The 25857-nt window shown below is 45.6% G+C and overlaps 1 protein-coding gene and 1 long non-coding RNA gene across 2 annotated transcripts; both read right to left on the bottom strand.

The window, feature by feature from the left end:
* Positions 1-936: 936 nt before the first annotated feature.
* LOC144104662 (uncharacterized) lies at positions 937-17752 on the bottom strand. The gene is made up of 5 exons (XM_077637802.1): positions 17579-17752; positions 10937-11058; positions 8370-8455; positions 3842-3910; positions 937-1189 (listed from the first exon to the last, which is right to left on the bottom strand). Exons 1-5 carry the CDS (start codon positions 17711-17713, stop codon positions 972-974), a joined length of 630 nt encoding a protein of 209 aa, XP_077493928.1. The 5' UTR covers positions 17714-17752; the 3' UTR covers positions 937-971.
* Positions 17753-22221: 4469 nt separating this feature from the next.
* On the bottom strand, positions 22222-24122 carry LOC144104663 (uncharacterized). The gene is made up of 2 exons (XR_013308607.1): positions 24052-24122; positions 22222-22379 (listed from the first exon to the last, which is right to left on the bottom strand). It is a non-coding gene; the product is annotated as an uncharacterized LOC144104663 (long non-coding RNA).
* Between the last annotated feature and the right edge of the window lie 1735 nt (positions 24123-25857).

The raw sequence follows: 25857 nt of genomic DNA on the forward strand, positions 1-25857 counted from the left end.
ATTTCCGGCTTCTCACCACGAAATTTGCTGATTGGTCAAGAGGGTTTGACGTCAACAACACCCCGTGACAACCAGTGGCACCAATCATAGGGCACTGCCAAACTTGAAAATCTGCAAAAATTTGAAATGTCCTGGATAGAGAAAAGAGCGCAGAAATGACAAACGCTTCATCCTCTGGCCCCAAATTTTCTTTTCATTTTCTGATCTAACTAATGGAAAAAAAATTATGGTGTTTATGACATTTGGAAAGCTGGCTTTAATTAATGCGACGATGTTAAGTGTCCCATTGAGCAGCTCGGGGTCATTGTCGTATGCAGCGAAAAATGCCCACAGAAGCAAAGTCACGTGCCGCGTAGGCCACGTGACTTTGTGACGTCATCACAACCTGCCCACAGTGGCCGCTGACAACATGCCAATCGGATTGCGAGCAAATTTCCCGCCATGGCAGGCGAAAGTTTTATCTTTTTTTTTATGTGACTTCCTGAAGTAACATCTGAATGGTATATGGTGCGACTCGTGCCATGAGGAATCGACCATCTGGGGTTCTTTAACGTGCACCGACATCGCACAGTACACGGGCCTCTAGCATTTCGCCTGCATCGAAATGCGACCACCGCGGCCGGGATCGTACCCGCGTCTTTCGGGTCAGCAGCCGAGTGCCATAACCACTGAGCCACCGCAGCTGCTGAAAGCATATGTTCATCAAAGCGCCAGTCTTCGTGCTTGAACCTCCGAAAGGTTCAAAATATCTACAGGAGACGTGGCGAATGAAACTGGGTGGCATGTAAAATGGTGCTTCCCATGTAGAGGAAAATACGGACGTTCCATTAAGAATGGACTCCGTATATCAAAACGAGACGGAAAATTCTCAGTGGATGGTGGTTTCTTTGAAACTCATAATGCTTTAAAAGCACTAAGCGATCACATGTTCGCAGGTAATGCGTAGATGCGGTTGCTTTATTGCATTACCGTCAGATGACCTCGACGACGATTGACAATCTTTCCAGGACATCGCCAATCACTTTCTTCGCCTCTGGTGTGAGGTTTACTAATTTTTGACAGCCCGTATCAAACAGTGGAATTAGTGATCTGTAACCAGTGGCGGCTATGGCCTTGGCAGCCTTCTTTCTGAGTTCCTTTGAAACAGTCATCGGCGTTGAAGTGTACAGGTGAAAATGTGACGAGTGCCCTGAAAAAGAAAATTGATGTTTTTTTACCAAACAATGCTTGCAAGTTGAATTCATGACCGTTGCTCTTTTTAATCGACAATATCAGGTAATGGTGAGGGAAAGGAATACAATCTGCTTTAGATGTTTACTTTTATAGTTTAGAACAGTATAATACAACACTTTGTTCTTGATCTGGAATTAGCAGGTCTGAAGATCCTTCAGGAAAATTAGAAAAAAAATGGCGAGGGTGTTTTCTTTTAAATCTCCAACGAAATTTGCTTAAGCTTTGCGAATTCCAGATGATTTCAACACCCAAATAAAATGATCTCATCGCTCTAGAACTGCAAACTTTCTTCAAAACTTTCTTCACCTGTGAGAGTGAAAACGTAATTTGTATACTAGAATGTTCTGTCTGTCAGCTGCAATATATATGCCAAAATGTGACGTCTTTCAGTTTGCGCTTTAACAACCATAAGGCCCACAATGCAAGTTTACCCTCCCTTCCCTTATCTAAGCATGTAAATGCTTCGGGTCACTCAATGTACAAATTAAAAGCCACCATCTCGGAACCTGGGTTTCGATCACACTACGACCGAGAAGTCAGATGATAATTTTTAATTGACAAGTTTAAACCCATCTAGACAGGTATAAACCAAAGTGTAGGTAAGCTGAATTGCCTTTCCTAATCGCCCTATTTTTCTGACCAACTTCTTGAGAACTGCGGGGACATGACTGGCATTTTTTTTATTCCCTATATAAAAGGCATTATACCTGACGAGACAACACGTATGTATTGTGATTGCATGCTACTGTGAATCACTGCCCTTTCGAGTGGTTTTATTCATTTTATTAGATTCGCGCATATCGCAGGTTACGCATTATTATCCAGAATCTAGCTTGGTATCCTGTTCTTTTTTTATTTTCTTGCACCGCTCCCTTTTGGCACGTATGCGCTCCGAATCATTCTGCACCTCGTTAGTTTGATACCTGCCTATGCTGTCCTGGTATTTTATGTGACCCCCGATATATAAGATTAGTGCCTTTGAGATTGCATAATTCCGACTTCATTTTAGCTTGTTTTATATTTATTTATTTATCTATTTATTTATTTATCGTACTCCTCAGGGCCAGAGAAATTACAGAGGGGGAGTGGAAAAACAAGAATAAAATTAGAAAAAAATACAGCAGAGAGACAAAGGTAAATGACACCTGAGTATACAATGCTAGCTATGGCTTTGCGGAACATCTCGTAATTATTAAGGTCGCCCAATATCTCCGGGAAGGCCATTGCAGTCGCGCGAGGTACGAGGCAATAATTAATGAGAAAAATATTTGGTATCGCAAGAATCAAAACCGACTTTGTGAGGATTATCAGTACAATGGGATACATAAAATGGCTGCGGTATAAGAAGACCGCGCAGTATGGGGTGATGGTACAACTTGTGAAACAAAGCGGTACGAGAGACTTTTCGACGAAGTGACAGCAATAGAAAAGAAAGACTAGATTTCATTGTATATAGTTATGCTTACAGTGCGGTTGTAGCTAGTGAGAATAAAACGCACAGAGTTATTTTGAACCATCTCAAGAACAGTAATATGGCTGTCATAAGTAGGATCCCAGATTGATTTTGCATACTCCAGTTTGGAGCAAATTAGTGCTTTATATAGCAAAAGTTTCAAAGAAGAAGGAACGCTGGAAAAATAGCAACCTAAGTAACCTTGCATGCGAATAGCATTATTGATTACATGCTCCATACGAACAGACCAGCTTACGTTATCTGTGATGTAAACGCCAAGTATACCGTTTGCATCACTTATTGGTGCAGATAGTGACAACATCATCCTTTAAATTTGAGAGACTGCCTGCAGCTCAGTCTATTCAGACGAAAGCCGGTCCCCGGCCGAAACGTCAAGCGAAGTGCAGCGTTTCTTCTTCACATCTCTTTTCCTTTACTGATGCTCCAGGTGGGGATCAGTCTTCATCACAATGATCAGTGATTGCACCTCGCCAGATTTTATGGGGACAGGAAAGCAGACACTGCAGTGCAATACTGCAATGCAAGGCAGCCAGAAAGAAATCGAGTAACTGGGTAACTCTCCTATGCCCCATTAATTAATCACTGCTATAAAGAAAGAAGCTAGGCGAACACATTGAAAGCACGAAGTCCCCTTGTTCAAAGAAGTCCTGTTGTCGAAACGCCCCCCCCCCCCCCGCCCCTCCACCATTGGTGGCCTGAGGCTATTCTACCGCCCTTTGCCCATTTTATGCTGCCATGAAATAGTTTGTTGTGGTGCCTATTCTAATGAACAAATTTCCCACTTAACTGATTTGAAGACAGTGAACAGGCTTCCAAACAAACCTCCCAAAGCTCTATCTAACGCAATCTTACTGCTACAGCTGTCCTAGAAGTACAACTGACTTAGACTCATGTAGGATTCAATGAACACCCGCTGAAAATTTCGTGCTTCTTCTCACCATGTCATCAGTTTATACAGGCTGCACTTTTAGAAAATTTCGAAATACATTTCTATGCGTATTACCCTTTGCTGCAAAAGTTTTCCGTCCACCGCGCTGTTCAGATGAGGGACTTCGTGGACAGTTAACTTTTGCAACATCCGCCGCATGTAAGCGCTCTGAGTTGCTCTGAATCAAATATAAGTTCCTTGCTTACCATCCAGACAATCGTACATCAACACCCATGTGGAGTAATCCGTGTCTATGACCTGGTAGTAGCTCTTGTCTGCAGCAAAAAAAAAATATATATATATATATGCAAGGGGAACAAGTAACAAAGAAACACTCCAGACATTTCTCACGTGATGAAAGGAGCATGAAGGATACACTTAACATATTGCGCACTGCTCCCAAACTGCGTTACAGGGCAGTGTTTTCTGACCACGCTGTGCGATCTGTCTGAAAGTCCCTGGTGCCTGGTGAGCGCCTGGTGCGTGCAAAGAGTGCCTGGTGAGGAATATAACGCGGCACTCAGGATGAGCTTGTCTCTCGCCAGGTTGGAGATTGCTGTGGGGCAAATCTTGCCCCGTTCAATAACCAACACTTACAAGCTACGAAGCCCTCATACTCAGTACGAACAGCATTAGTTTGCAAGGCTTCTGTCGCACGCTGCATGATGCTGAATAACCAAAACTTCCGCGTAATTTCGAATGTTTGGTAGGCCTCAATAATATCCTAAGTTTGTCGGAAGCAATCAGTGCAAGCGCGGGAAACATTTTATAAGTCAGATGCTGCAGTGCGTAGTAAAAGTAGGCCATCAGGATAAACCTCTTAGCACACCTCATCACAGCGCTCCGAAGTTTTCTTTCAGTTACTAATGGGACTATTCTCTTTGAGTTGCGTCGCTTTCGCTACTCGCAGCCGTTAGATGGCGCTAGATGATTATGTCCGAAAAAAGTGGGCATGAAGGCACCGGTGTCAGCCTCCAACCCAGCGTAAATTGCTTCTACTATGTGTGTTTTTGCCTCCGTTTCGATGTTTGTTTGCAGCGAAACAAGTCCAAAACCTAATTTATTCCTTCATAAATGTAAATGCGAATCATCGGTTACTACAACTTAATCCAGCCAATGCCGGAATTGCGTTCGTCGGTTCAGTCGCCCTAGCACCAATTCAATTCACTTTGTCCAGTTTTTGCTGGAGGTTTCCTGGATAAAAGCTGCAAGAGCAGCTTGGCTAAGTCCTGGAAACCGCTACAAGGCTATAGCGTATATATAGTCGGATACAACTTAAGTCTCCAGAGAACCTCCTCCCGCATTCAGGACCGGTGCACAGAATTTCAGCACGACAAAAAAAGTAGTCCGTTGTTAAAACTTTTCTTGTCACCTAAACAAGAAGCTAATCACGGGAAAAAAAAGTTATGAGCTCTACAATTTTGATACACGGCTTGTTTAATAAAGTGAAACATTAAAAAGCTGATTTCGTTTACTTTTGTGACTGGCTAGCCGGGTAATACAGTACGCCGCGGATCGTGACCCAGTGTGAAAATCTGCTGGTTTTTTAAAGTCGTATCCTACTATAGCAAACGTAACAATAAAAAGCAACCATGAAGACATACGAAACATAATGAAAACTCGTCATATATGCATCAAAGAAGAAGCATAGCGAAGAAAAGAAAGCATAAAAAGCATTTTGCGAACAATAGCAACAACGCTTTTATTTTTATGTTCTCCGCAAGAACACTGGCGTAAAAGTTCAACTCCACTTCATGCTCTCATCAGTAAATGAAATGCAGTGACTAGCAAACTACGTTGGTTCACCGTATTGTGGAAACTCTACAAGGAAAGTGCATTACAAAGTGAGCAAAAGAAAGGTAGCCCAGGGCGCTTAGCCAACGTTTCAAAAAGAGGAATTGGCTTCGTCTGGGCAAAGCGCACATCATTGGCAGGGTTTAAAATAGGGCCTTCGTTCCGATGTGTCTGTCTGTCTGTTGTTGCCACGAAGAAAGAAAAGGAAAGTGCACAGGCCTGCTCACTGGCTCTAGCCAAGCCACAATCGCTACCACGTGCAGATAGGAGGGTTGAAAGATGGGATAGAAAGACAGGATAGTAAAGACGCGCTAAAGACAAGGTTGATCCCGGAGGTAGTGCAATACCGGACCAACCGTTGGCGGGAGTGAAGCATCCTTCAAACTATCCGCCACATTTCCAAAAATAAGTGCAACTGGACCCGTAACAGATTGAAGAGAAGTTTATTGACCACGGGCCTGGAAGGGACTGGTATCCCTCGAAAAAACATAGGCACAGAACGGCGAGAAATGTCGCCCAACATAAACAAATGACATGGTTTAGCGGCAATCTATTTATGCAAAATTGCACGTTGGCATGAAATGCACAAACACAAAATGCATAAAAGTCCAAAAGAGTTCAAGAGAGGGTCCATACGTGCGGGGTGGGAGAAGCACGCGGGGGCATGCACGCACAACACACCGCACACAATCGCCGCACACACGTATGTACGTTGGCATGAAATGCACAAATACAAAACGCTTGAAAGTCCAAAAGAGTTCGAAAGAGGGTCCATACGTGCGGGGTGGGGGAAGCACGCGGGGGCATGCACGCACAACACACCGCACACAAGGAGCGCACAGCACACTCAGTATGGCAGGAGCTGCACGGTGACGCGTACAGATGCTCTACGGGGTCCGGACATTCGCAAGCTGACATGAATGGGGAAAGCCCGGTGAGGGGGAGTTGGGTGTGACGTGGGAAGAGTGCTAGGGTGGGTAGCGTGAGCTTTAAAATCTTCACGCTTCCCGTCTTAATATCCTTGCCACTTCACGCCCTCACTGGGCCTTCTTCCTCGGGGTTAAATCCCTATTTATTCCCCCGCTTCCAGAGATCGACGCTTGCCCCGACGAAGACAAGTTCTCTTGTCGAAACTCTGGCTAAGCACTTTGAGGGTCCCCCCTCGCTTATTCCCATTGCGTTATTAAGAAACCCATTTATTTTCCGTCTCTCTACCGAAGAAAGTGTCATACAGGTACGTAGTAACTTTGGTATGAAATTGAAATGCTTCTATTACTAGTAGTTAACTTATGAGTACCTCTATGGTGACAGATGCTAAAAGCCCTTTCTTTCAGGTAAACAGCGTCGTTTCGGCATATCATGTCGTATCAGAAAAGCTTCGGCCTTCACCTCCTGCTAGGCAGACGCTGTGATGGAGAGATTGCGCGATATAACGTGGAACATGGTGTCGGTCCTCGCCGAGATGATCGTTCCCTTAGAAATGTCAGTCTTGTGAGTGGCGGTTGTCGGTGCGCATACCACTTGTTACGAGTTAAATGTCACAGAGGCCATAGTGGGTATGCCTCCACTTCACAGAAGGACTGTATCGTGAAAAGCAAATGGTTTATGGTTTATAGGGGTTTAACCTCCCAATGGAACAAAGGCTATGAGGAAAGCCGTAGTGAAGGGCTCCGGAAATTTCGACCACCTGGGGTTCTTTAACGTGCACTGACGTCGCACAGTACACGGGCCTCTGGGATTTCGCCTCCATCGAAATTCGACCGCCGCGGCCGGGATCGAGCCCGCGTCTTTCGGGTCTGCAGCCGAGCGCCATAGCCACTGAGCCACCGCGGCGGCCAACAGGCAAATGGATCGTATTGTCGGTTCTCGAGAGTGCGGCGCCTTTGGTAATGTCAGTGTCGGCACCAAATAGAAATGCGTGTCATCATCATCATCATCATCATCAGCCTTACTACACCCACTGCAGGGCAAAGGCCTCTCCCATGTCTCTCCAATTAACCCTATCCTTTGCCAGCTGCATCCACCCTTTGCCTGCAAACTTCTTAATCTCATCTACCCACCTAACCTTGCGTGAAATGCGTGTACTGGGGCAGTAATGGGTGCAGTGCCTGTACAGAATCTTGGCTCGTACTCGGGCATGAACCATAACTGGCATGCAGATCATGGTGCATGTCCTGGCGTAAACGTGGAGCTCTTAAAACCGGGTGCAAGTCATGAAAAAAGGCGGCTTTTCCCCGCACGAGCACACCCTTCCAGCCAATGGCGTCGGCCGATTCTCATGAAGCTACTAGCGGGAGTAGCGTGACAATACAGGGAATGGCTTGACGTTGCAAAAAGGGACTATCCTCGATAATGCATGGAGGGGACAACCCCATTTCTTCGACGCCCTGCATTGTCAAGCTTGCAGGTTTTGGGAATCGGCTACACCATTGGGTGTAAAGGGTTACTGGTACGTGGATAAGCTTCTTTTTTTCTTGGCTTGCACCTGACTAGTGATGTCAGTCAGGTAGAACCGTTGGGAGTGGGTACGTTAGCTGATACGGGCTGCGTGAATAAAGGTGTACTTGGTTCTCCGCCGGCCGACATTGTTGTTTCGGGTCTTCTCGAAAACGTGCTACCTTCGGGAATGTCATTCAAGTAGCTGAAGGTTGGCAGTGGACACTGCAGCAGTAGTGGATGCGCCGAAACTCGCGCTGTCGTCTCTCTGTGTTGGGCAGTGTCGGACATTTTCTGCGTCGAAAGCTGCTGTATTAACGCTAAGTAAGAGTGCCGTTGGGCGTGACGGATTCCTTTTGGAAACATGACGTAAGTTGATTGGTCTTGTGTGCCTGTGTGTGTGAGCGCATCTGAGTGGCCAGTATGCTCGCATTTTACGAGCCTCTCTGTACCAACCTCAGACTATACGGCTTGCAATGACCGCCAAAAACTTTTTGAACTCACCAGGCTGCAGTTTATCGGAGGTATACCGAAAGCGATCGCGTTCGAATCTGCCGCTATTGGGGTCCCGACGCTGCACGTAGCCAAAGCTGCGGAAGAATTACCGAGTATTACGGCAAATCCCAATAATGTAATTAAAATAGCAATAAATGAGAGTATTCGAGTTATTAGCAAAAAAGAAAAATGAAAAGCCGGCATTTCATGGATGAAAAGGAAAATTGAGAAAGTTCTTAGAAAACGGCAATGGCATTACAAGCAACGTCATGTAATTAACCATGATCCTTACGAATTCCAGGAAATGGGAATCACGTCAGTTTCTCAGATAAGAAAAAAAAATTGAATAGCACTCCTGATATGTTCGAAATTTTGTCAGGAACGCAAAAAAGACTTCGGGGATTGAACACGTCTCAACAGACAATTGTTAAAACGGACAGATATTAGCAGAATTTCGGGAACAGGAAAGAGTGAACGAGTTGAACCGTTACTTCATTACCATCGGTCTTCTTCTAGCAGCAGAGTTACCTCAGGTTTCTGGTGGTCCCTGAATTTTGTTACCCCGCTATCCCTGAATTCTGTCAGTTTTAATCAACGCATTTGTTTCGGAAGAAATGCTTGCTAAATTTCAAATACGTAATGAGACAAGCAGCTGTTTCTGATGCAGTGAGAACAGAATAATATAGGAATATTACATACATTACGGAAAACGTTTATTTGACCCGGGAATATTATAGATGAGACACGGTTAATTTCAGATTAGTTTCAGACGTACCTTTGCTTGCAGGGAATGTCCCCCGGCAAAAGCAAGAGATTAGTTAGGTGCTTATCTTCCTGACTACGTCTACTGGTACCTAAACACGTTGCAGCCAATCCACGGACATACATTTTCCATCAGTCACTTCATTCAGGTATCATACCCCAAGACTGGAAAGTTGGAGAGATTATCCCAGTTCATAAGAAAGGGCCCTCCATCATCAAGTAAGAACTATTGTCCAGTTTCACTCACTAGCGTTCCCTCTAAACTAATGAAGCATGTTATTTACTCACACATGATTAAATTTTTAGCCTGTCAAATTCTTTCAACCTAACCAACATGGATTCTTAAAAAAACATTTCTTGTTCAACTCTGCTAGCTCTACTGCTAATGATATTAGTTCGAGTATGGATACTAATATACTTGTGAATGCAATTTTCTATACTTCGAAAAAGCATTCGATAAAGTAGCCCATAAAAGTCACTGACACAAACTCTCACGCTTGAACTCCTTTGTATTCATTTGGATAAAAAAAAATTGACTAACCACCAGCAATTCGTATTCGCTAACAACCACACGTCTTCAATGTCTTCTGTGATCTCTGGTGTACCACAAGGTACAGTTCAAGGTCCACTGCTATTTTCTATCATCACTGTTCGGATGTACGCTGACGACTGCGTCATCTACCGGGGTGTCACTAAGAACACTCACTCATTCTACCTGCAGAATAAGCTAGCACTCGTTGAAAATTGGTGGCGGAGGAAGCACACCATTTTTTTCTAGATATTTTATCTTAGAATATGATACCTTTTTGTTCACTACTGTATGTAAGAACCTCAGTTCTCGTAGCCTACCCGTAAGCTCGTTAGGGTTTAGCAAAAAAATTTTCCCTCAGTTTCAAAGGCTTTGGAGTGGTGGCGATAAACAGCGTTTCCGGAGGGCCCGAAAACGAATACAGTATGCTGTGTTTTTTTTTTTTTGCAGCGAAGAGCTTCACTACGCTACGCAAAGCAGCTGTTACCGCGAGACTGTTAGAGACTGTTAAGAGAGCCGTTAGATACTGTTACCGCGCCATTTCCTTTCCGTAAAACCACTTTTCAAAACCAATCTTCAATTTTCTTCCAGAGCAAAGGAAAGGCGCATAACTGGCCCCCTTGGACAGTGGACACCTCAGTCGCGCTTTAACTCACGTGGCGGCAGTGACAGATGTGCGCTGCATGCGCTAGCATTTACAACTTTGTAGCAGAAACGTGGCACTGAAGCTATAGACCATCGGCGTTCATTTTGTTATTGCCGTTGGCGTGGACAACGTTCTAGACTCCGATGATTCCGGAGCCCTCCACTACGGCACCTATTCTTCCTTTCTTCTTTCACTCCCTCCTTTATCCCTTCCCTTACGGCGCGGTTCAGGTGTCCAAAGATATATGAGACAGATACTGCGCCATTTCCTTTCCCCAAAAAACCAATTATTATTATTTTGAGGAAAGGAAGGCGCATGTTACTGGCTCCCTGGGACAGTGGACGCCTCAATCGCGCTTTTAGGTACGTGGCGGTGGTGAGGGAGAGATATGGGTTTCATGCATATATAGCGCTGACAGCGTTGTGGCAGACACGCGGCACTGCAGCAATAGGTCGCAGCGTTCATTGGGTGACTAACGCCACACCTCTCGCGATAAGCCAATAACTGCCACCAGCCGGGGTGGGCGCGCTGCCTATCCAGTGTGCGGAACGCACTCAACGTTAGAGACGCCAAGCCGCGTCTTGTTGGCGGATTCACCACAGACGGTAAACACACTGCTGGGTGAAGTTTTTTGCTTACCTATCTATCGAGCCGGCAGACACTTTGCCTTGATCAGGGTAAAATTTTCTGAAGAAACAATGAGACATAGCACTCCCGCCAGTAAACTGAGTCTTCACCTCCAACCACACTCTGTTTGCCAGCTGTAAAAAAAGAATTTACAAGACCCGATGTGATACAGAAGCATGGAAGTAAGCCTGACACTTAATTACGCACTTCAAGCGTCGCCCTACCATTTACTGAAAAACGCAAGTGCAAATGAGAAGCTGAAAAACACGCAGCCTCTCGTTTATATGACTATGGTAGTAGGAAAATAACGTTTCTTTCTAGGAATACGGAACGATAAAAAGTTATAATTTGTTGTTTTGGTAAAATGTTCTACATTGTTCTGAGCGTCCGATTTTTCTATCGTTTCTCAGGCCTTACAAATGACCGTATCGCTAAAAATTCTGCGAACCTAAACAATAGGAAAATACGACCTTGAATAGCACAGTGCAACACCAGGGATACATTCAGGAAAACTTCGCGCAGGTTAACACAGGACGCGAGTGTACGTGTACAGATAGATAGATAGATAGATAAAGAGAAGGAGGGAAAGACAGGGATGTTAGCCAGAAAGGGGTTCCGGTTGGCTACCCTGCACTGGGGAAGAGGGATTAGGGGACTAAAAGGAGGAAGAGAGAAGGGGAAAAAGGCATAACACACACACACACGCACAACGCTGTCACAATTTGTCACTCAGTACAGTCGCACTCAAGATAGGCATAGAGTGCCTTGTATGCCTTGAGGGCAGTCGACTGCTGTGGCCACGGACCGAGGATCTTCTGCTCTATTAATGGGCGAGGATCGAGGCGGTCCAGGGCACAACACAGTGTATGTCTTGCACTTGCAAATGCAGGGTACGTGTACAGTGTACATGAACCCCAGGTGGTCGAAACACTACGCAGCTCTCCACTACGGCGTCCCTCGTAGCCTGAGTCACTCCTCAGCTAGTTGTCCAGGGAACAGTCGTGTTCTGGTCGCCACGGACCTCGGACAAGCATCTCTCCTCGAACAGGTTTCCGCATGGATCACCGCGCCCACGCAAAGAAGACCCTTATGATGCGTCTGTGCACGAGGCGACCACCCGGGGTTCCGGTACGCCAACCTGCCCGGCAGCAAAACAACCCGTGTATCCCCCTTCCATACGCGCCATCCCAGGTCTTCAGTGAAAGCAACCGTCCGTCACGTCCGGTGAGCCATTCGCCGTGTACTTGCCCACCTTTCAAAGGCAACAAATAAACCGCTGTTATGATGATGCATTAGATGGCTCATAGAAAACTCGGCGTCACACAAAAAGTGGGGGCGTAACAAAACTCTTGATTAATCGAAACGATGTGACGGCATTGAACACGGTAAAATTATGAAGTATTAAACAGTAATAGTATAGTAAATACTAATACTTACGACTTCGCCACTACAAACGAATAGAATAGAATTCGAATAGAGTTGAAATGGAATTTGAATTGAATTAGAATGTAACTATAGATTAGAAATTGAATATAATTGCAATGCTTACGCACTATTCGCCCGTGAGTTCTTTAAGTGGCCTCGCGAATTTTTTCTCTCCGAGCCTCGGCACGATTTCATGTCAAATATATTTTTGAGTCGCTTAGAGGCGGTCCAGGCCCAAGCCTTTCGACGACTCTAGAACCGTCACAGGCGTCACTCATTGTATGACCGAGGATCATAACGGTGGGGCAAGACAAGACGTCAGTATGAAATATTTTGTTGTTACTGAGGAAATGTTCCCCCGACAGTTCTTCAGCTGCAACTCAGTAAAGCTCCACCATCGACCAGCCAACATGATTGCGCGAAACGACGAAACCGCCCAGAATATGCGCATGCGCACAAGCTATCTCCTCTTGCGAGTTTCGCATATCGGAGTATTTTCAAGCAAACGACACAGCCTCTGCCACTGTTGAGGCGCTGCCCAGCGCCAAGCAGAAATATCTAGGGCGCGCACGTTTATTGCGGTTTTCTTATTAAATATCGATCTATGGCTGTGCACTGGAAAGTATGAAAGGAGCAGTTTTCAACAGAAAAGAAAAGGTGCTGGATGATGTAAAGAAGGTTGTACGTAAAAGCGCAAAAAACAAGGACGTAGAATAAGAGACACAACACGAGCGCTCGTGTTGTGTGTCTTATTCTACGTCCTTGTTTTTTGCGCTTTTACTTTCAGCGTAGAACACGGGAGAGTTTTGCAACTTCTGCCTCAAGGCACTGGACCCTGAACTGCGCCTTCGTCTTCCACGTAACTTAGAACGTCGCGACGCAACACTGTTATGCCGTTTATGGATCGGTGTTGCATTTACAAGTTACTATGCTTTCCGGATGGGGATGGCCGACAGCCCTGCCTGTGAGAGCTGTGGTTGTGAGGAGACCATCGCTCATCTTCTCTGTGAGTGCCCTGCATTTTCGAGTGCAAGACATACACTGTGTTGTGCCTTGGACCGCCTTGATTCGCGCCCATTAATAGAGCAAAAGATCCTCGGCCCGTGGCCACAGCAGTCGACTGCCCTCAAGGCATACAAGGCACTCTTTGCCTACTTGAGAGCGACTGGAATGAGTGACAAATTGTGACAGCGTTGTGCGTGTGTGTGTTATGCCTTTTTCCCTTCTCCCTTCCTCCTTTTAGTCCCCTAATCCCTCTTCCCCAGTGCAGGGTAGCCAACCGGAACCCCTTTCTGGTTAACATCCCTGCCTTTCCCTCCTCCTCTTTATCTATCTATCTACGTTCAGCATGGTAAACCAACTCGCCCAAACTCGGCCTTTATTGTAGAGAAGGTGCTGGATGATGTAACAAAAAAAAGTTATTCGATGTTTCAGGCTTCTTATTCATGCATTGTCTTCCCCTTTTGTCAATCTTTGAACGTTGTTTATTTTTTAGTCAAGTTTTTGTTTCACGATTGCGCGTCTGACGCCAGGTTTTCCACGAACCATTGCTGTATGCCGACAAACGAGAACAGCACGACGGGGGAACGATATTTCTTCTCGTACACAAGGACGAAACCTGCTTGCTTCTAGACGGCAGCAAACAAAAAACATATACAGGGGAATGCTGTCTATACCCAGCAACAGCTGAATTGTCAGCATTGAAGATCTGAAAATGCGTTTCAGGGCAGACTAAAACCGTGCCACAAGCGGGAAACCACATGGAACAGCAGCTCATTCAGTCGAACACTTTTTTTTCATCTTACGCCGCTAGAACTGAACTGGCTTTGTCCCGCGTCGAAGGAAAAGACAGCAGCCGGCATTACAGCAAGCCTTTATAATTACTGCTTTCGCCGCCACTTACCGCAGCACGGCGCTGACATACCGACCAGTCGTAGGTTGCTCGGTATTGATAAGGGGTAGGCGGCTGTATCGCAAGAGCTCTTGTCGCATGTTGTGCAATACCATGACCATTGTTTCGCCCTGCGCCACCATGCCGCAGAGATGAAAGAATCTCCCTGTTTGCCCTAGTCTCAGCCTACACTCCAAACAGGCATACGCCTATAAGGGGGTAAAAAGGGGAGTAAGCTGTCCTCTAGCGCGCACCCTTTTATGAAAGGGTGTGCACTACAGGACTGCTTACTCCATCTTTAGTCCTTTCTGTTTAGAATATATTAGCCGTAGCTTTCTTTAAGACTGCTCTGCTACAGCCAACTACCCTCTCAGAATTGATTCTCTATCAGATAGAGTACACCGGCTGGGGTACTCTCTCTAGGTGCAGTTTACTTCGCCCTAGATTTCCTAAGGAGTCAATCGCCTCGTTCGGCAAAGAGTACAACCCTCTCTACGGCCAGAAGGAGTTTGAGGGTGCTTATTTTCTCAGATTGTGCAATGTAGTGGAGGTACATGGCCACCTGTGACCTGCGTCTCATCTAAAATTGGTCTGTCCTCCACTACATTGCACAATCTGAGAAAATAAGCACCCTCCAACTCCTTCTGGCCGTAGAGAGGGTTCACTGGCAGTTGTACTCTTTGCCGAAGGAGGCGATTTGTGGAGCGTTGATAAAGAGATCTCCTTTTCACCGACAGGAAAGAAGCAGTATGCCTGAGCAAAAGCTTTCCACAAGTACCTTTCAGTGAAGGCACGCACTTCTGTGCATGAATATGACGAAAGACTTTCTTTTGGTTTCGTTCGGTTCCTGAAGGTTTCACGTGCCAAAACGACTCAGGCTATGAGAGACGCCGTAGTGAAGGGCTCCGGAAATTTCGACCACATGGGGTTCTTTAACCTGCACTGACATCGCACAGCACACGGGCCTGTAGAATTTCACCTCCATCGAAATTTGACCCCCGTGCCCTGGGTCAAACCCGCGTCTTTCGGGCCAGCAGCCGAGCACCATAACCACGCAGCCACCGCGGCGGCTAGACTTTCTTTTAACTGTTCCAATTTCTCCAAAGCTATTATATCAATTCTTAAAAAAAAAAAACTTGCCACCAAAGCCCTTTTTTAAAGTACAACTATACATCAATTTGTTTGAGGGAATGATGCTGCCTTCTGGGACTACCGTGTTCACATTCATTGGTACTCTTTGTGAGGAATTCTTCACATGATCCATCCATTTCATAAACTATCGCATCATTCAACTTTTTCTTTGTCCCGTCGTCGTCCGTGGGATATTTTGGGTGCCCACCGCTCGGTCAGGCAGTAATGTTGTCCATGGCCCTCCCTCTAGTTTTTATTTCTTGCCAAACCACTCCAACTATATTATATAGTGCCTGTAACTACTGTCTTCAGCCCCTTTACATTAGCAACCTTGTCCTGAAGATCAAGAACCATTATGGCTATGTGGACGCTGCCCTGAAAGAGCGACCGGACTTGACGCCATCTGTTTTAGAAGTCCAAACGTCCAAACTTGAACATGGACTTAAAAGCCCATACTTAGAAGTGTGGGTGACATCTGGGTGTTGCGACGCAACTACCGACAAATATCCTTCATCTTTGTCAATGGCAAAAGATGGGGAATTAAGTGTGTTGTGATTTCATAATACGACGCCCATATGGCAACGACTTAAGACAACTACACGGCGCAACGAACAGAATATTTCAACCTGCTGGTTTGTTGGATTAGATGATAGCTTTCTATTCCCTAATACCTTGAAGGGCAACTGCACATGTTTTAGAAATCGACGAGCTTAAAATGGTCGAATGTGTGAAACTTGCAGGTACAGCTTGCGAAGTCCTTTTGGGCTAGCATCTGAAATGAAGTAATCGTCGAGTGTAATCTCGACGGCTTTCAAGCTTCTCCGCAGCGCACAACGCCAAGACGAGGGCGCATGGTGATTTCTTCGAAGGTAATAATAATAATTGGTTTTTCGGAAAAGGAAATGGCGCAGTATTTGTCTCATATATCGTTGTTCACCTGAACCGCGCCGTCAGGGAAGGGATAAAGGAGGGAGTGGAAGAAAAAAGGAAGATAGAGGTGCCGTAGTGGAGGGCTCCGGAATAATTTTGACCACCTAAGGATCTTTAACGTGCACTGACATCGCACAGCACACGGACGCCTTAGCGTTTTGCCTCCATAAAAACGCAGCCGCCGCGGTCGGGTTCGAATACGGCAACTCCGGATCAGTATCAGTACATTTCCAACGCATATCGCCTGTTTTTTTTTTTTTTTTGTCACCGCAGCGGTGGCCAAGTGGTTGAGCATCCGCCTCGCAAGCGGGAGGTGCGGGGTTCGATCGCCAGTGCTGCCGGGTACCCACCGGTGATACAATAGGTACAAGCTTTCCCCTGGTCTGGTGCTCGGCCAATTTACGGTGAAATGCTTAGGAAATGGGCCTTTGACCCCACCTTGAGAAGTCGAAAATACCTTGTGCCATGGCGCTCTTTGACCGTAGATGCCCTTGCGATATAAAAAACCCATAATAATAATCATCATCACATCGCCTGTTTTGAAGGAAAAAAAAACTAACGCGACAGAAGGCAAAGCCCGCCGAGCGTTGCTGGACAGCATGCAACGACGCACGGCAGGGCGTGGCTGACGGCAGCGGTAATTTGAAATCACACCTTCCGTGACATCACACTGAACTTTCTCGCTCTACTTCAGTGCATTGAGGAGAAGCGCAAAATTCAGTCGTCGATTACGTCCCTATTTTAAACGCTAGTGCAAAAATACTTGGCATGCTTCGGCTACAGCCTATATAGATTTGAGTCCTTGAATATTGCGAAATTCTCAAAAAGTGTTGCAGTTGCCCTTTAAGAATGCTAAGACTAAGCCTGTAGTGTATTACAAATAATTAAAGGCGTCCTGCCTTTTATATGTAATGTCATAGCGCCAAAGCGTCTCCGGAGGTGTGCCCTAAGAAATGTAGAAGAAATGCGGGAATAGATGCAGGGAAGTGAACGCTGAATATATAGAGCTGCTTGTCTCCCCTGCGCACAGGGAGCCTCATTGCTGCAGAAGTGTTACAGGTATTTCACAAAGTAGCTACAAAAGAGCGTTAGCAAGCAGTAGCACTCAGTATCGGGAAGCAATGGGAGCGCAAAGTTTAGCCCAGGAGACCGTACAGAACTGCTGTATGTCATTCTGGAAATAGGCCTAATCGGGTCTGATTAGATCCTCTTGTTGAGGGAGCAGTACGCTCGAGTGTGTAAGTGAATCGCCAAAGCTGCGATCGAGGACATGGCACCTTTTTCCAGTTGAAATGGTCCGGTGTTGGTAAGTCCAGGCATTCCCAGATGACGTTGTCCGGCTCGACGTATGGCGCAAGTAGCAGCAACGCTACTGAATAGCGTACGACTAAACTTTTCCAGCTTGAGGCCATGGATGCGCCTGGTGTCCCTGAGAAACGCAAAACTTTGAATTCAGAGGTAATCGAACGATTGATGTGCACAATGTAATACATGCAAAGAAATAGTGCGGCGTGGTGTACGGGATGTAAAATGACACAGATGACTACATTATTCAGCTTTTGCATTTAGCTAAAATCGACTGTGGTGCTCTTTCTGGCTGGGTTTACGTAGACGGGAATCAAGAGACCCGTTTAGTGCCGAAAAAAAATTCTCCGCCAACACTGCCTCTGTTTTCGACTTAAAGGCGTTAGCTACGAGAGCTTCAAGTGTTTACATCGGTGCTCTCAGCAAACGTGGAGAAGGCCTAATCGAAACATCCCCAGATGTTTCCTTTCCGGAAACATCCCTTCTAAGACACAAGCAGCAGCGCCACCTATCTCATGGATTTTACACTGCTATTGCCATTTACAGCCGACTTCGCAATATGCGGTATATTTCCTCGTTATATCACTTAATAAATTTTATAAACGTGTTCATCACAACACAAAAAGTCGTTTGGCACCATCCGGAACCCCCTGCGACTAACGGTTTGGCCGTAATGGCCGTCTGAAAGTGCTCGGAATGCACGGTTTGAGGGCAGAAAGGTCCTCGGTGCGAATCCCACGCATATTTTGGGCTTCACCTCAATTACTAATTTTATCCTCAGGAGCATGCCAAGTCATTTGGCAACACTTCGAACATTTTTAGTCAAGCGGGTGGCCCTCATATTTTATGCAAAGGGGGAGGGGTCCCTCTTAGATGGCCGCTATACTGGCACATATATAACGGATCGAAAGCATACGCATCAATTGAGGCACTACGCGCCCACGGTTGCTGTGTGGTATAATCTGATCACGTGGTAGCTGTTTTGGTCAATTTGACCTCAATTGCAGACAGACGCGTCTATGATAAAAGTAAGCAATAAGAACTAACGCTCTAAAAAATTCATTACAAAACTTTCCTGCTACACGACTGAAAGTTGCGACATACGTAAAAAAAGTGTTACTTGGCTAGAACTTCTTTAAGTGGGTGACCTCCAATAGGAGCGTCTCCAGTCTTTTGCCATACGAATTGTGTTCAACTTGCTTGTCGTTCGAAGGTCATTTGCTGAGAAACGAGTGGAACCGACATGAATATCGAATCGAATTGGGAGCATATGAAGAAGCGAAGAATACATTTAACTTAATTCGCCTCTCTTAGCCAGCTAGTGCTTTGACACCAGCAACATCCTGTAATGTGAGGCTGGCATTGCACTTTAAGCAATGTGGAGATACCTGGGATGAATGATCGCGTTTACAAAAACGCGCCACCATGCCGCAGAGATGAAAGAATCTCCCTGTTTGCCCTAGTCTCAGCCTACACTCCAAACAGGCATACGCCTATAAGGGGGTAAAAAGGGGAGTAAGCTGTCCTCTAGCGCGCACCCTTTTATGAAAGGGTGTGCACTACAGGACTGCTTACTCCATCTTTAGTCCTTTCTGTTTAGAATATATTAGCCGTAGCTTTCTTTAAGACTGCTCTGCTACAGCCAACTACCCTCTCAGAATTGATTCTCTATCAGATAGAGTACACCGGCTGGGGTACTCTCTCTAGGTGCAGTTTACTTCGCCCTAGATTTCCTAAGGAGTCAATCGCCTCGTTCGGCAAAGAGTACAACCCTCTCTACGGCCAGAAGGAGTTTGAGGGTGCTTATTTTCTCAGATTGTGCAATGTAGTGGAGGTACATGGCCACCTGTGACCTGCGTCTCATCTAAAATTGGTCTGTCCTCCACTACATTGCACAATCTGAGAAAATAAGCACCCTCCAACTCCTTCTGGCCGTAGAGAGGGTTCACTGGCAGTTGTACTCTTTGCCGAAGGAGGCGATTTGTGGAGCGTTGATAAAGAGATCTCCTTTTCACCGACAGGAAAGAAGCAGTATGCCTGAGCAAAAGCTTTCCACAAGTACCTTTCAGTGAAGGCACGCACTTCTGTGCATGAATATGACGAAAGACTTTCTTTTGGTTTCGTTCGGTTCCTGAAGGTTTCACGTGCCAAAACGACTCAGGCTATGAGAGACGCCGTAGTGAAGGGCTCCGGAAATTTCGACCACATGGGGTTCTTTAACCTGCACTGACATCGCACAGCACACGGGCCTGTAGAATTTCACCTCCATCGAAATTTGACCCCCGTGCCCTGGGTCAAACCCGCGTCTTTCGGGCCAGCAGCCGAGCACCATAACCACGCAGCCACCGCGGCGGCTAGACTTTCTTTTAACTGTTCCAATTTCTCCAAAGCTATTATATCAATTCTTAAAAAAAAAAAACTTGCCACCAAAGCCCTTTTTTAAAGTACAACTATACATCAATTTGTTTGAGGGAATGATGCTGCCTTCTGGGACTACCGTGTTCACATTCATTGGTACTCTTTGTGAGGAATTCTTCACATGATCCATCCATTTCATAAACTATCGCATCATTCAACTTTTTCTTTGTCCCGTCGTCGTCCGTGGGATATTTTGGGTGCCCACCGCTCGGTCAGGCAGTAATGTTGTCCATGGCCCTCCCTCTAGTTTTTATTTCTTGCCAAACCACTCCAACTATATTATATAGTGCCTGTAACTACTGTCTTCAGCCCCTTTACATTAGCAACCTTGTCCTGAAGATCAAGAACCATTATGGCTATGTGGACGCTGCCCTGAAAGAGCGACCGGACTTGACGCCATCTGTTTTAGAAGTCCAAACGTCCAAACTTGAACATGGACTTAAAAGCCCATACTTAGAAGTGTGGGTGACATCTGGGTGTTGCGACGCAACTACCGACAAATATCCTTCATCTTTGTCAATGGCAAAAGATGGGGAATTAAGTGTGTTGTGATTTCATAATACGACGCCCATATGGCAACGACTTAAGACAACTACACGGCGCAACGAACAGAATATTTCAACCTGCTGGTTTGTTGGATTAGATGATAGCTTTCTATTCCCTAATACCTTGAAGGGCAACTGCACATGTTTTAGAAATCGACGAGCTTAAAATGGTCGAATGTGTGAAACTTGCAGGTACAGCTTGCGAAGTCCTTTTGGGCTAGCATCTGAAATGAAGTAATCGTCGAGTGTAATCTCGACGGCTTTCAAGCTTCTCCGCAGCGCACAACGCCAAGACGAGGGCGCATGGTGATTTCTTCGAAGGTAATAATAATAATTGGTTTTTCGGAAAAGGAAATGGCGCAGTATTTGTCTCATATATCGTTGTTCACCTGAACCGCGCCGTCAGGGAAGGGATAAAGGAGGGAGTGGAAGAAAAAAGGAAGATAGAGGTGCCGTAGTGGAGGGCTCCGGAATAATTTTGACCACCTAAGGATCTTTAACGTGCACTGACATCGCACAGCACACGGACGCCTTAGCGTTTTGCCTCCATAAAAACGCAGCCGCCGCGGTCGGGTTCGAATACGGCAACTCCGGATCAGTATCAGTACATTTCCAACGCATATCGCCTGTTTTTTTTTTTTTTTGTCACCGCAGCGGTGGCCAAGTGGTTGAGCATCCGCCTCGCAAGCGGGAGGTGCGGGGTTCGATCGCCAGTGCTGCCGGGTACCCACCGGTGATACAATAGGTACAAGCTTTCCCCTGGTCTGGTGCTCGGCCAATTTACGGTGAAATGCTTAGGAAATGGGCCTTTGACCCCACCTTGAGAAGTCGAAAATACCTTGTGCCATGGCGCTCTTTGACCGTAGATGCCCTTGCGATATAAAAAACCCATAATAATAATCATCATCACATCGCCTGTTTTGAAGGAAAAAAAAACTAACGCGACAGAAGGCAAAGCCCGCCGAGCGTTGCTGGACAGCATGCAACGACGCACGGCAGGGCGTGGCTGACGGCAGCGGTAATTTGAAATCACACCTTCCGTGACATCACACTGAACTTTCTCGCTCTACTTCAGTGCATTGAGGAGAAGCGCAAAATTCAGTCGTCGATTACGTCCCTATTTTAAACGCTAGTGCAAAAATACTTGGCATGCTTCGGCTACAGCCTATATAGATTTGAGTCCTTGAATATTGCGAAATTCTCAAAAAGTGTTGCAGTTGCCCTTTAAGAATGCTAAGACTAAGCCTGTAGTGTATTACAAATAATTAAAGGCGTCCTGCCTTTTATATGTAATGTCATAGCGCCAAAGCGTCTCCGGAGGTGTGCCCTAAGAAATGTAGAAGAAATGCGGGAATAGATGCAGGGAAGTGAACGCTGAATATATAGAGCTGCTTGTCTCCCCTGCGCACAGGGAGCCTCATTGCTGCAGAAGTGTTACAGGTATTTCACAAAGTAGCTACAAAAGAGCGTTAGCAAGCAGTAGCACTCAGTATCGGGAAGCAATGGGAGCGCAAAGTTTAGCCCAGGAGACCGTACAGAACTGCTGTATGTCATTCTGGAAATAGGCCTAATCGGGTCTGATTAGATCCTCTTGTTGAGGGAGCAGTACGCTCGAGTGTGTAAGTGAATCGCCAAAGCTGCGATCGAGGACATGGCACCTTTTTCCAGTTGAAATGGTCCGGTGTTGGTAAGTCCAGGCATTCCCAGATGACGTTGTCCGGCTCGACGTATGGCGCAAGTAGCAGCAACGCTACTGAATAGCGTACGACTAAACTTTTCCAGCTTGAGGCCATGGATGCGCCTGGTGTCCCTGAGAAACGCAAAACTTTGAATTCAGAGGTAATCGAACGATTGATGTGCACAATGTAATACATGCAAAGAAATAGTGCGGCGTGGTGTACGGGATGTAAAATGACACAGATGACTACATTATTCAGCTTTTGCATTTAGCTAAAATCGACTGTGGTGCTCTTTCTGGCTGGGTTTACGTAGACGGGAATCAAGAGACCCGTTTAGTGCCGAAAAAAAATTCTCCGCCAACACTGCCTCTGTTTTCGACTTAAAGGCGTTAGCTACGAGAGCTTCAAGTGTTTACATCGGTGCTCTCAGCAAACGTGGAGAAGGCCTAATCGAAACATCCCCAGATGTTTCCTTTCCGGAAACATCCCTTCTAAGACACAAGCAGCAGCGCCACCTATCTCATGGATTTTACACTGCTATTGCCATTTACAGCCGACTTCGCAATATGCGGTATATTTCCTCGTTATATCACTTAATAAATTTTATAAACGTGTTCATCACAACACAAAAAGTCGTTTGGCACCATCCGGAACCCCCTGCGACTAACGGTTTGGCCGTAATGGCCGTCTGAAAGTGCTCGGAATGCACGGTTTGAGGGCAGAAAGGTCCTCGGTGCGAATCCCACGCATATTTTGGGCTTCACCTCAATTACTAATTTTATCCTCAGGAGCATGCCAAGTCATTTGGCAACACTTCGAACATTTTTAGTCAAGCGGGTGGCCCTCATATTTTATGCAAAGGGGGAGGGGTCCCTCTTAGATGGCCGCTATACTGGCACATATATAACGGATCGAAAGCATACGCATCAATTGAGGCACTACGCGCCCACGGTTGCTGTGTGGTATAATCTGATCACGTGGTAGCTGTTTTGGTCAATTTGACCTCAATTGCAGACAGACGCGTCTATGATAAAAGTAAGCAATAAGAACTAACGCTCTAAAAAATTCATTACAAAACTTTCCTGCTACACGACTGAAAGTTGCGACATACGTAAAAAAAGTGTTACTTGGCTAGAACTTCTTTAAGTGGGTGACCTCCAATAGGAGCGTCTCCAGTCTTTTGCCATACGAATTGTGTTCAACTTGCTTGTCGTTCGAAGGTCATTTGCTGAGAAACGAGTGGAACCGACATGAATATCGAATCGAATTGGGAGCATATGAAGAAGCGAAGAATACATTTAACTTAATTCGCCTCTCTTAGCCAGCTAGTGCTTTGACACCAGCAACATCCTGTAATGTGAGGCTGGCATTGCACTTTAAGCAATGTGGAGATACCTGGGATGAATGATCGCGTTTACAAAAACGCGGTGCTTGTGTATATCATTTACTAAGAAAGATATTTGAAGATTATCATTTACTTATTGAAAGCATAACTCACGAAAAAAGAATTAAGTTTATGAATGATTGAAGTAGCGACTGATATAAACGCGTAAATCGTGCCTGTGTGTAACCATCAATTTTTCAGCCCCCGTCCAGTGGAGGAAAAAATGTTTCCATCTTAAATAACTGCATTCAGTCGTCGTATTTATTAATAGCTTTCAGTAGAACTCATCAGTGCCATATACTTTGTTATACTTGAAAAATATACACACTAGGCTCATCAATGCTTCTTAATTATACTAAATGATCGAGTGAACGCGCTAAGACATGAAGACATGGTTGAAATTGATAGCGCCGTCTTACCCAGAAAGCCGACCGTTGGAAAGAGGACTGAACTACGCCAGCAAAGCATGTGATGGAAGCGAACGGAAGGCCTTTTATAATGTCAAGACAAAAGCCTTTTCCAAGTGCCTATACACTACTTTGAGTGAATTACAATAAAAAAAACAGCTTTCTTCTTCTGGTTTTCCTTTGGGAGCCATCTCGTTTTCAATCTCAGCTGACGTTTTCCGAAATTTTATTTTCAGAGCCACAGCAAACTTTGGCAGACACCGTCTACAGACGCGTGTCTACAAGAGCAAGATGCCGGCAAAAATTGAATAAAAAAATTCCTACTGCTGAACAACTCTTGCGATTGTCGTAAAAAGATAAGTAAACTGCCGTCATTCTCTTTGGGAAATTGGCTCCCGTTAAGAAGCTTCAGTTTATTCTGCCCCACGCTACTTTGCCTGACGTATTTTTCTCAGTCTCATCGGTCGGAAGTTGTAACGTCAGTTTTTTTTTTCCAGACTCGTCAGTACACAATGAGGATGACCCGGAAAAGTAGTTTTATTTCTTACGTACATATCAATAAAATGTTGACGCACCTGCTATCTGCCGTTTAGGAAACGAGAAAGATCCTCCTTTATTCCATGATTTAACGGAATGTTTGGTCTTACTTGGCGGTAACTTCAGCGCGATGGGACAAAGGATGGGCGGATAGAAGAACATTACTTCATATTCAATCAATCGCAGGGTCGCAGGACTTTGTACTCTCCCCTCTCGCTAAGCGTCTGCCCTAACCCCCTGGAACACGGCGGAGGCCAACCCTTACAAATTTTTTTTAGACAGTCTATTGACTGTCCATAGAGTTCCGTCTATAAAGTCTACGGACTGTCCATAGACAAATTCTAGAAAACCGCCTATAGACAATACAAATGCTATAGGCAGTCTATAGACAATCTATAGATGTATGACCATGCACTTTAGTAGACTTCTGTCTATAGAAAGTCTATAGACTATGAATAGACAAAAAGAAATATCTACAGGAAGGCAATAGAGTCTACGAGAAGTCAATAGACTCTCTATAGACCTTTTTTGTAAGGGAAAGCTTGATTGACGATGTTTCTTTGGACTTCTGGGTCTGCGTTGTGCACCAGAGCGTCCCATGAGTCTGGGGTGCGTGTGTTGTCTTTGGAACGTGGGTATGTCCAGACCATGTGTACCATGGTCGCCCATCTGTAACAGTGTTTACATCTAGCATTGAATTCACCTGGACATACTTTGCTATAAATCCATGCGTTTGGAAATACCCCGACCTGCAGTTTCCACCAAGCTGTCTCCTACTTTTTACTAAGTGTGCTATCCGCTTGCGGATATTCCTTTCTAGTTAATCTGTAATGATCTGTGCCATGAATGCACATTCGTGAGTGACTAGTAAATGGGGTCTCATACGCACCAAATGGGCATGTTCCAAATTGTGCATGAAGTACTTCCTAATTTTTCGCTAGGTAAGGACTGAGGACAGTTTGGCCACTTAAGCTCGCTCCGTAATATTGTGGTCGCAACTCAACCACCCGGAATGAACGCCATTCTAAACGCAAAATTTCCCGGTAATGCGGTACTGCAGACTGCACAAATACACGCCCCTAAAAAACTCAGCGACGGTTTGGATACTAGCTAATGCGAAATTTGCCCGCAGCTTTCTAAGCGTTTTGATTTTGTGCGCGGTTCTTCGAAGCTTGAACTACGACACGGGCTACCGACGGCGCTAAACTATCTTTATATGTAGGGCGAGCAGCATCTGTTCGAGCAATCGATGGCATGGAGCTGTTCGCTGAGAACCAAGCT

Source organism: Amblyomma americanum, chromosome 9 (assembly GCF_052857255.1).
Source record: "Amblyomma americanum isolate KBUSLIRL-KWMA chromosome 9, ASM5285725v1, whole genome shotgun sequence".
NCBI classification, from domain to species: Eukaryota; Metazoa; Arthropoda; class Arachnida; order Ixodida; family Ixodidae; genus Amblyomma; species Amblyomma americanum.

Excerpts from the sequence above, each read along its gene's own strand:
- LOC144104662 (XM_077637802.1), bottom strand. The coding sequence starts at position 17,713 with ATGGCCTCAAGCTGGAAAAGTTTAGTCGTACGCTATTCAGTAGCGTTG. Across the intron at positions 3,911-8,369 it reads CTCCGATAAACTGCAGCCTG|ACAAGAGCTACTACCAGGTC; the intron begins GTGAGTTCAAAA and ends TTTTTGCTGCAG. Across the intron at positions 1,190-3,841 it reads GATGTACGATTGTCTGGATG|GGCACTCGTCACATTTTCAC; the intron begins GTAAGCAAGGAA and ends TTTCTTTTTCAG.